The 11,434-nt window shown below is 38.3% G+C and overlaps 1 protein-coding gene across 1 annotated transcript in view; it reads left to right on the plus strand.

The window, feature by feature from the left end:
- The window catches only part of KIAA0368 (KIAA0368 ortholog), a 114,495-nt gene that overhangs the window by 88,083 nt on the left and 14,978 nt on the right, over nucleotides 1–11,434 (plus strand). Inside the window, exons 31-36 of the mRNA XM_011973279.1 lie at nucleotides 594–673; nucleotides 1,604–1,709; nucleotides 2,463–2,510; nucleotides 3,712–3,833; nucleotides 8,256–8,406; nucleotides 10,383–10,448. Coding sequence (XP_011828669.1) covers nucleotides 594–673; nucleotides 1,604–1,709; nucleotides 2,463–2,510; nucleotides 3,712–3,833; nucleotides 8,256–8,406; nucleotides 10,383–10,448 — 573 coding nt within the window. The remainder of the gene's footprint in view (nucleotides 1–593; nucleotides 674–1,603; nucleotides 1,710–2,462; nucleotides 2,511–3,711; nucleotides 3,834–8,255; nucleotides 8,407–10,382; nucleotides 10,449–11,434) is intronic.

Raw genomic sequence — 11,434 nt, forward strand, 5'->3', positions numbered from 1 at the left:
AATAACTCCACTGTCCTGTGCAGTAACTGCACCTGACCCCCCTGAGGGTCTCCAGTATAGTGGAACAGTGCAGTTATTGAATGGTTTTGTGTGATGCTCCTTCAGAAGGTGCTATGGGAACAGAGAGGAGAGTACCCAAGCCAGTCTTCTCTGAGAAAGAACGGCTAATATGAACCTTGAGGGACAAGTAGGAGTTAGCCAAGCAAGTAGGACCTGGGAAGGGGATTGTAGGTAGAGGTGGCATGTGCCAAGGAATGGAGGTGAGACAGAATATGGTACTTTTGGGTCTGGATGAGTCATGGAAGGCTTTGTGTGCACTTTGTGTGAAGCCCGGGTGATTGGACTTCATTCTTATGCACTGAGGAAAATAAGAGCATCAAATGTACATTTTAGAATGATCACCTGGCAGCTTTATAGCGACCAAAAGTGGGAAGAGGTTTGTGGGCTGAGTGGCCTAGAGAGACATGGAGGCTGTAAAATACAGAAACATGGGCAGTGTGGGTTACATGTGGTTAACCAGTGTGTTTAAGAGTTGAATAATTTGATTATTGATGGATTTTGCATTTTAAATTTTATCCTTTTGCTTTCCTTAGGTGGATAAATATTTGAAAGAAATTCTTCAAGATTTGGTTAAGAACCTTACAAGCAATATGTGGCGAGTTCGAGAATCCAGGTACCGTTTTTAGGAATATAAGTTTAGTCAAATAAAACCGAATTTTTTTCTCTTCAGAATTTCCAGGTTTTATACTTTGTGCAAAAGGAATAAATTAAAACTACTAAAAAGCTGGCCGGGTGTGGTGGCTCACACCTGTGATCCTGGCATTTGGGGAGGCCGAGGTGGGTGGATCACCTGAGATGAGGAGTTCAAGACCAGCATGGGCAACATGGTGAAACCCCGTCTCTACTAAAAATACAAACATCAGCTGGGCCCAGTGGCGTGTGCCTGTAATCCCAGCTACTCGGGAGACTGAGGCAGGAGAATAGTTTGACCCCAGGAGGCAGAGGTTGCAGTGAGCCGAGATCGCGCCACTGCACTCTAGCCTGGGCGACAGAGTGAGACTCTGTCTCGAAACAAAACAAAACAAAAAACTACTAAAAAGCATATTTCTTGTTGGCTACATTAGGTAGTTATTTTTCTTTAACTATTTAAGCTTTGGTTAAAGATTTTCCTAAATTGTCATAGTTTATATAAGTATGAAATCAAAGAAGTTGAAGATTACCTGTTAAATTGTTAGATACCAAGATATATTTTTGTACTGTCATGACTTTATAGGGTAGAATTTCTGTATACAAATTACATTCATTTAGTGCCTATTATGTACGTGGCAGTGTGCTAGGCCCTGGGGGCACACTGGTGAATAAAAAACGATGTGTCATCTCAAAGGGATTGTATTGTAGTTGTGGGAAACAAACATTTTATACTTGTAAATTCTATATATATATGGTATATTTGAGGGACCTGGAGAGAAGTCATTGCTGTTTTGGGGTGAGGGGATGAGAACTCGAATTAGAGGCAGAATCTGTTTTCTTTTTTAGTGTAAACGTTTCATAGTAAAATACTGACCTTCTTCTTCATATGTTGAAATGAAATTTTAATTTTCAGCTGTTTAGCTTTGAATGATTTATTGAGAGGAAGACCCTTAGATGACATCATTGATAAACTTCCAGAAATTTGGGAAACGCTTTTTAGAGTACAAGATGATATCAAGGTATTATAGAAATAAATCAGCATTTATACATACAAAAAGTTAAATTGGAATTATTAAAATATTTATGTTATATATGTCAAAATTCCATTTCCAGGTAGAGACCAATGTTTTCCCCCAAAGTTTCGGTCTTAATGTGTCTGTGAAGTTGCAAGGTTGGGTATCCTTAGATCTAAATTAAATAGACTTGAAAAAAAGGTGGCTGTATACCTTCTTTCAGTAGAGATCACATGATTCTGTTGGATTAGGGACAAATAACAGTTTTGAATATAGTAACAATATTTTGATCAGCTCTGTAAATGGGTTTAATTATTCTCAAATAATGTGACCAATTCCTCTGATTTTTTCTTGGGCAATCTTAATTTTAGGTATTTTTGATATTTTACTATTAAAATTAGGCACTTCAGTTTTACCTTTCTTTTTTATTTATTGGAGGATTTTAAGTGTTTCAGAATTCTCACATAGATCTTTACGTATTTACTTTTATAATACATTTAGTTTCTCAACTGTTAATGGCTAAATTTATTAAGGTCAAAATAGGTTACAGTTGATGTTTAAAAATTAGTAGTATGGCATGGTAATGTGTTCCTTGATGGGCAGGGAGTCTAATGAGATACCAATTTTTTTTAACCTAATATGAAATGTAAGATTTTCCACCAATCTCTATAGGCTCTGAGGCAATTAAATTGCAAATTGTAGAGTAGATGATAGTGAAACTCTCTAACTTGTATGATCTCACACTTTTGTCATTTTTAGGAATCTGTACGAAAAGCAGCAGAACTAGCTCTGAAAACTCTGAGCAAGGTGAAAACTCCTGTCGTAAATTGGGAATGAAGTGGGGCAGAGTTCTGGGTGACCATGACAATGATTTACTTATTGTCATAGGAAGTGACATGTAGTTGCAGTATAATTGGCTTCCTGTTGTAGTTCACTACTCTTAGAATGAATGAGAAAGCGAGTGCTGTAAACACTGTAATGCTGGTATGTTGAACAGAGTATACTTGTGGTCTCTTTAAATGGTGAAATTAAGATAAAACTTTGACTTAACCCTGAAGAGCACGTCACTCAGATCAAGCAACACCTGTCTTTTCTCTTGCTTTTGCTATGTTTACATATAAAGCTACCTTTCATATCTGTGAGGTTGGAAAGCTTTTTGAAACTAAATTATCTCCCACTTGAACTTGATTTTGTGATATATCAGGAACTTTACATTCTAGTTGCACAAACCTTGCCATAGGTCTCAGAAATAGTAAAACCAGGTTTTAAATATAGATGTTTTCTTGTTTCAGGTGTGATCTTGACCACTATATTGTGTGCAACCTGACATTATTGATGATGATGATGATGATGATGATGATGATGATAACACTTCGAAACTTCTTTAATTTTTTTTTTTCAATTTTTTTTTTTGTTTTTTGGAGACAAGGTCTCACTCTGTTACCCAGGCTGGTATGCAGTGCTGTGATCACAACTCACTGCAGTCTCGACCTCTCGGGCTCAGGTGATCCTCCCACCTCAGCGTCCTGGAGAGCTGGGAACACAGGTGTATGCCACCATGACTGGCTAATTTTTCATATTTTTTGTAGAGACAGGGTCTCTTCATGTTGCCCAGGCTGGTCTCAAACTTCTGGGCTCAAGCAATGCGCCTGCCTTGGCCTCCCAAAGTGTTGGGTTTATAGGTGTGAGCTACTGCACCCAGCCCTAAACCTTTTTTAGAGTGCTTTCTTATATTTTCTCATTTGATCATCATCTATTTTGTTCTGTATTTCACAAATTGGAGGACCAGTGCTTAGACAGTGAAATGCATTACTAGATTTTCTGTTTAGTTCTCGGCAGACCTAAGACTCAATCTCAGATCTCATTCCTCTGTGTCTCTGTAGTGTCAGAGAAAGTAGATTCACTTATTCTTCTCTGTAGATATGTGAAGTAGAAAGTCTTTTGTCAGATGAATGCTTTATTGGATGAGCGGTCACTTTCACTAATGTCCATGCTCTTTGTATGTGAGGTCTGTGTGAAAATGTGTGACCCTGCCAAAGGAGCAGCTGGCCAGAGAACCATCGCTGCCCTTCTGCCTTGCCTTCTGGACAAAGGAATGATGAGCCCCGTGACGGAAGTTCGAGCCCTCAGGTGTGCATCCGTTGATGAAATGAATGTATTGGATTTGCTCAGTTCCTAGAAATCGTGTTTCTTTCAAGGTTAGATTCTGGAAAATAATGGAGAAAGAGGTTTAGGAGAATGACCCTTGGGTCATTTGTGAAAACTTGTGAGACAGAATATTTTCACAGAAACATTCTCGTGAGACCTTGCTTTTGCCCAGCATTCTGAGTCAAGCATGTTTTTCTGTTGTCATCAGCCTCTGCTCCCAACAAGCACATCTTCCTGTTACACTGCAGGTCCTCAGGAGCGTGCTGGTTCATGATAATATTTAGTAATATTTCACACATTAGTAGATTTAAGACAAGCTGTTTACCACCTGCAATGATAAAATATTCAAAAAAATGTACTTACACTTTTAGATATAATATATGGCTACTTTAAGTTAAAACCAATAGTGTAGGATTCTAGTTTGTATGTTTTGTTTGTTTTTAAACTACAGTGCTGTCTAGGAACTTTATCTGTTACATTTTTATTTCACTCTTAAAAGTAGAACAAATTACTAATAATAGTGCCAGCAGTATTTCATGGCAAGTAGATAGTTGATGAGAGAAATTTTTTTTTAGAAGGACTCACCTAACAACTGCAAAGGCAGATACAACTAAGAGTATCACTTTGGCTGGGCACGGTGGCTCATGCCTGTAATCCCAGCACTTTGGGAGGCCGAGGTGGGCAGATCACCTGAGGTCAGGAGTTCAAGACCAACCTGGCCAACATGGAGAAACCCTGTCTCTGCTAAAAATACAAAAAAAATTAGCCAGGTGTGGTGGCGCATGCATGTAATCCCAGCTACTTGGGAGGCTGAGGCAGGAGAATAGCTTGAACCTGGGAGGCGGAGGTTGTGGTAAGCCCAGATCGCACCATTGCACTCCAGCCTGGGCAGCAAGAGTGAAACTCCATCTCATACACACACAAAAAAGTATCACTTTTTGCCCTCCTCAGTAAAATCTAAATAGTGATCATTAGATGCCCCTAAATCCACTGGGTGAATGGCTGACGAGAACTTTATAATGATTCAGGGCAAGCAGACCTGAACTTACCAATCACTCCTCACAGCACAAAAAGACAACCAGTGCATGGTGATGTGATGGAATAGGACACACACAGCATTGCCTAGGAAGGATTCTGTGTGTGTGTGTGTGTGTGTGTGTGTGTTTACAAAATTGAACGTGGACTCAGTTTAGCCTGTAGATCTGTACAGGGGAGAGAGGAACATGTTAAATGACCTGACTGGAATACAGTCGAGGACAAATAAGAAAAAAAGAGGAGAGTGGAGACTGTTAAAAAATTAGGAAATGCAGTAGATTGCGATGTATGAGTGAGCTTGGATCCTGATTCTAGCATGCCAACTGTTTAAGAAGCTAATGAAACAGAGAAATTTGGATACTTGATATGGAAAAATCATTAATATTTTTAAAGTGTGAAAATGGTATTATGATTATAATAAAGAACCTTTGTCTTTTAGATATTCTTAGTGAAGTTTAGTTAAGGGATATGCTTTCCAATGCAGTCACGCGTCACTTAGTGAATAGGATACTTCTGAGATGTGTCATTAGGTGATTTCATGGGTGTGCAAACATTAACATGAAGTTGGAAAAATGGTACAGTTAGATTGCTTGATGCAGGGTTGCCACAAATCTGTTCACTTCATTTCTATGTCACATTTTGGTAATTCTTACAGTATTTCATACTTTGCATTACTGTTAAATCTGTTTTGGTGGTCTGTGATCAGTGATGTTTGATGTTACTTTTGTAATTGTTTTGGAGTTGTATGAACTACACACATTTAAGATGGTGAACTTAATTGATCAGTGTTGTGTGTGTCCTGATTGCTCCACTGAACAGCTGTTCCCCATCTCTCTCCCACTTCTCAAGTGTCTTATTCCCTGAGACACAACAATATTGGAATTGGCTAATTAATAACCCCACAATGCCCTCTGTCTAAATGAAGGGAAGAGTTGCCTGTCTCTCACTTTAAATAGAAAGCTAGAAATGATTAAGCTTAGTGAGGAAGGAATGTTGAAAGCTGAGATAGACTGAAAGCTAGGCCTCTTGTGCCAAACAGCCAAGTTGGGAATGTAAAGGAAATGTTCTTAAAGGAAGTTTAAAGTGCTATGTCAGCCAACACACAAATGATAAGAAAGCAAAACAGCCTTTTGCTAACAGAAAGTTTGAATATTCTGGATAGAAGATCAAATCAGCCACAAAATTCCCTTCAGCCAAAGCCTAATCCAGAGCAAGGCCCTAACGCTCTTCAATTCTGTGAAGTCTAAGAGAAGTAAGGAAGGTGCAGAAGAGAAGTTGGAAGCTAGCACAGATTGGTTCATGAGGTTTAAGGAAAGAAGCTGTCTTCGTAACATAAAGATGCAAGGTGAAGCAGCAATTGCTGATATAGAAGCTGCGGCAGATTACCCAGAAGATCTAGCTACGATCACTGATAAAGATGTCTACACTCAACAACAGATTTTCAATGGAGATGAAACAGCCTTCTGTTGGCAAAAGTTACCTTGTAGGAGTTTCATAGCTAGAGAGAAGTCAGTGCCTGGCTGCAGCGCTTCAAAGGCCAGGCCAACTGTCTTGTTAGGGGCTAATGCAGCTGGTGACTAAGTTGAAGCCAGTGCTCATTTACCATTCTGAAAAATCCTAAAGCCGTAAGAATTCTGCTAAATCTGCTCTGTGATCTAGAAATGGAATAACACAGTCTGGATTACAGCTTATCTGTTACAACATGGTTTACTGAGTATTTTTAGTCCACTGTTGAAGTCTGCTGCTAAAAAAAAAAAAAAGAAAAAAGAAAAAACCAACCAAACAAAAAAAACAAAAAGCAAATATTCCTTTCAAAGTATTACTGCTCATTGACAATGTGCCTGGTCACCCAAGAGCTCTGATAGAGAGGTACAAGGAAATGAATGTTTTCATGGCTGTTAACATAACGTAACATCCATTCCGAAGCCCGTGGATCAAGGTGTAATTTCAACTTTCAAGTCTTACTATTCAAGAAGTATATTTTGTAAGGCTAGAGCTGCCATTGTTAGTGATTCCTCTGATGGATCTGGGCAAAGTAAATTGAAAACCTGGAAAGGGTTTATCATTGTAGGTGCCGTTAAGAACATTCATGATTCATGGGAGGAGGTCAAAATGTCATTAATAGGAGTTCGGAAAAAGTTGATTCCAACTTTCATGGGTGACTTTGAGGAGTTCAAGATGTCAGTGGAGGAAGTCACTGCATACATGGTGGAAATAGTAAGAAAACTAAAATTAGAAGTGGGGCCTGAAGATGTGACTAAATTGTTGCAATCTCCTGATGAAACTTGAACAAGAGGAGTTGCTTCTTATCTGGATGAGCAAAGAAAGTGGTTTCTTGAGATGCAAGCTACTCCCGGTGAATATTCTGTGAACATCGTTAAAATGACCACAAAGGATTTAGAATATTTCATAAACTTAGTTGATAAAGCAGCAACAGGGTTGGAGAGGATTGACTCCAACTTTGAAAGACGTTCTAATGTGGGTAAAATGCTATCAAACTGCGTCTCATGCTACAAAGAAATATTTTGTGAAAGGAGGAGTTGATTGATACAGCAAACTTCATTGTTGACTTACTTTAAGAAATTATGACAGCCACCCCAGCATTCAGCAATCACCACCAGTCAGTAGCCATCACCATTGAGGTAAGACCCTCCACCAGCAAAAAGATAATGACTTGCTGAAAGCTGAGATGATCAGTAACTAAGATATTTTAAAGTTAACTAATGTACTTTTAGATATAATGCTATTGCACAGTTAATAGACTGCAATATAGTGTAAACAAAACTTTTATATGCACTGATAAGCTAGAAAATTCATGTGGCTTTCTTTATTGTGGTGGTCTGAAACAGAACCTGCAATATCCCCGGGGTATTTTTGTATGATCTTATGGAACCACTGCTGGACATTGTGGTCTGCTGTTGTTGACTGAAATGTCTCATGCAGCACATAACTGTAATACAGTGGCGGGGGAATGGCGGCTGTATGTTTGGAGGAGGCATAAATGAAACAAAATTGGTCAAATGTTGCTAATTGTTGAACTGGGTGGAGAATACATAGAATTTCATGTCTACTATAAATTCCTACCATAAAATTTCACCATAAATATAAATTTCTGCTATAAATAAATACATGGAATTTCATTCCTACTATTAATGAAGGTAGGCTCTTCCTACTTTGTCATTCTTTCTACCTCTATATATGCTTGAAAGTTTCTTTAATAAAAGTTAAACAAAATGCCAAGACCAGGCTCTGTAACCATGTGACAATATGCTTTAATGCAGTGAACTGCAGAACAGCCTCATGGTGAGATTTGTAGGTCTTCTCACTTTTGTTAAAAGGACTCAGGAGTTGTGTTCCATATGTTTGTAGCATTAACACCCTTGTGAAGATCAGCAAAAGTGCGGGAGCCATGTTGAAACCACATGCACCAAAACTCATTCCAGCTCTGCTAGAGTCCTTGAGTGTATTGGAGCCCCAAGTTCTCAATTATTTGAGCCTCCGGGCAACAGAGCAAGAAAAGGTGAGTGGAGAGCCCTGTTAAGATACCAAGGTTCATTTGAATGACATTGTCACTACTCTTACCAGAACTCACCCTGTGTCACCACATGCAGTGTTTTACTATTTTTTGGAGAGAGGTTGTCAGCTCATACACTGTTTTGTGAATTGGATGAAAACTGACACTTCTATCTAAAAAATGAATTAACATTTGTTTAACATAGTTTTTTGTACATTTCTATTTTTTTAGGGCTTGGATCTATACCTTCAGAGTCCTTCCATGGACTGTAAGCCCTGTAAGCAAAGAGTATTTGCACCTAGACTTTGGCATATCTCAAAATCATTCTGCTTTGTAGGTGTAATGGAGTCACCTAGTCTCTGATCAAAGTCTTTTTTTTTTTTTTTTTGGAGACGGGGTCTTGCCCTGTCACCCAGGCTGGAGTGCAGTGGTGCCATCTCAGCTCACTGCAACCTCTGCCTCCCGGGTTCAAGCAATTCTCCTGCCTCAGCCTCCCAAGTAGCTAGGATTACAGGCACACACCACCACGCCCGGCTGATGTTTTTGTATTTTTGGTAGAGACGGGGTTTCACCATGTTAGCGAGGATGGTCTCGATCTCCTGACCTCGTGATCTGCCCACCTTGGCCTCCCAAAGTGCTGGGATTACAGGCGTGAGCCACTGCGCCCGGCCTGATCAGTCATTTTTAAAAACTGCAGATGAGACATGTTTATTGTGAAAAGTTAATACAGAAGGATAGAAAGTAATCCCACAGGAGGTCTCCCCATCACCACAGTATCATTCCCTGAGAAGCACCTGCTATCAGAAGTTTCCTGTGCCTTCTCTCAAATTCCTTTTTAATCATAGGCTACCAAACCAAGCAAACATACTAATTTAAAAATAGTATCAGACTGTGAATGTTGTTCTGTGATTTGTTTTTTAAATTAATAGACTATCATGTCTATATATACACATTCTTTTTAATGTATACATAGTGCTCTACATGAGGTAATTTTGAATTTTTGGTGGAGAGGTTTTGCAACATCAAAGGTTTTAATTGTTCTTTTTTCTCCGTACCTTTGCCACTGTTGAATAATGTTTATCTGATAACAAGAATCTCATTTTTCTAATTTGCACTCTTTTCCTAGCATTGTCCATTGCCTTTTCATATCGTATTAGTCATTTATATTTCTTCTGTGATTGTGTTTATATTCCATGCCTATTTTTCTATTTGACTTTTTAATTTACTTTTTTTATCAGAACTATTAAACACTGTTATATACAACATATTTCCTCTGTTCACTATTTGCTCTTTAACTTGCCTAAACTTCTCTAATAATTTACTCTCTTTACCCTTTGCCTCTAATATTGCTGCTGCTTATTTATTCATTATTTTTCCCTCTTTCAGCAGTAGACTTGCCCCTTCCTGGGTGTCCATAGAATGTTTACTAAGCATTGAGAATTTGGAAACATAAATTCTAGTCTAAACTTTGCAGCCCTAGGCAAGTCACTTGTGTATGACTTACTTTTCTCCTTTATCATATCTGGATAGTATTAACCTCTCCTTCAGTATAGTTGTTAGATTAAAATACCTTTGTAGATACGAAGGTTGATTACAAAGTTAAAGAACTACCCATATAAAATTTTTTACTGCTTAGACACAATTTTAAAAACCTTAGAAATTTATTTAGTCAGTTCCTTTATTTAGTGGATGGAGAACCTCAGGCTCAAGAAGGCTGGATGACTTGCCCACTGCCATACTATGCTAATTTCTTAACTATTATCTGAATTTTTCGCCTGTAGTGAGGTGCTGCTTCTCCTGGTAAATTGTTGAGTATAGGTCAAAAGAAATTAGAGTTAGACTTAATGTGTGCCTTTGTTATAGCTACGGATTATTTTTTTTTTAAAGTTCTGTAATTTGAAAGTGAAAGTCTTTTATGGTGTGTGTGTGGATTATTCCTAATTAATTGAATGCGCCGAGTGACTTGAATTTCTGTTCTTTAGGCTGCGATGGATAGTGCTCGGCTTAGTGCTGCCAAATCCTCTCCGATGATGGAAACAATCAACATGGTGAGTGTCTTAAATAATGAGAGAGTTTGCTTACCTGAAAGTGTAATTCTTCAAAGTCTTCAGGCTATGTTAAATGAAGTAGAGACTTATGGGATGAGTCGAGCAGCTGTTGTGACTCCAGTTTTTTCTTAGTATATTTCTCTTTTCTTCTCTGTCACTAAGTGGAATAAATAGTTCCCCAAATACCAGAAACAGTCGGTCCAAATTTCTGTTACAAGGGACAACAACATATTAAGAGCTCTGTATAAATTTACATCTGTAGTCTTTTGATCTGTGTATTTAGAAAGGTTCAGAGTTGTGCCTGTGCCTAATAGTTACCTTTGGGAGGAACTAGGAAAGTTATAAGCTGGAGGTATTTAATGAAGTAGGTAACATAAAGGTAGGTGAAGAGATTGGGCAATGTCGATATGTTGTTTTAGTCATAGGAAGGCATTTGCAGTAAAGAGCTGCTTGGCACTCTCAGGTTCTGATTTCTAAAGTTCCTGGAGTCTTGGTAAAGTTACTCTGTTGTGTACTCCCGGTAGTGGTTAGTTAGCTATGATTGTGTTTACTGGAAATTAGTTTGCAAAGCAGATCTATACCTTTAGCAGGACTCTGAAGATACAGATCCAACCCCTAAAAAAATTGAAGTGTACAAAAAACTACGTTAAACTGGACAAGAGAAGTAGTTATGTTTTAGTACCTGTTGGGGGACTGTTACCAAAATTTGGTCTAAGAATGTTGTATCTTTGTTAGATTATTGGGGGGAAATAAAAATTTAAAGAAATAGGAATAGTTAGTGAATACCATTTATATTCATTATTAATAGAAAACATGTTAATTGCATTTTCAAAAATAAAAGCCAGCAATTTATAGGAAAATTCATCTAAGAAATTGACTCATTAGAGGGGATTTCGTAGGGTAGGCCCACTGTAGAAGGTCAATTTTTAGTTTAGGTTTTTTTATACCAAACATGGATTGATAAAGAGGAAGTAGGCCCGGAGAGA

This window comes from Mandrillus leucophaeus, unplaced genomic scaffold, assembly GCF_000951045.1.
Source record: "Mandrillus leucophaeus isolate KB7577 unplaced genomic scaffold, Mleu.le_1.0 Scaffold1366, whole genome shotgun sequence".
Classification (NCBI taxonomy): Eukaryota; Metazoa; Chordata; class Mammalia; order Primates; family Cercopithecidae; genus Mandrillus; species Mandrillus leucophaeus.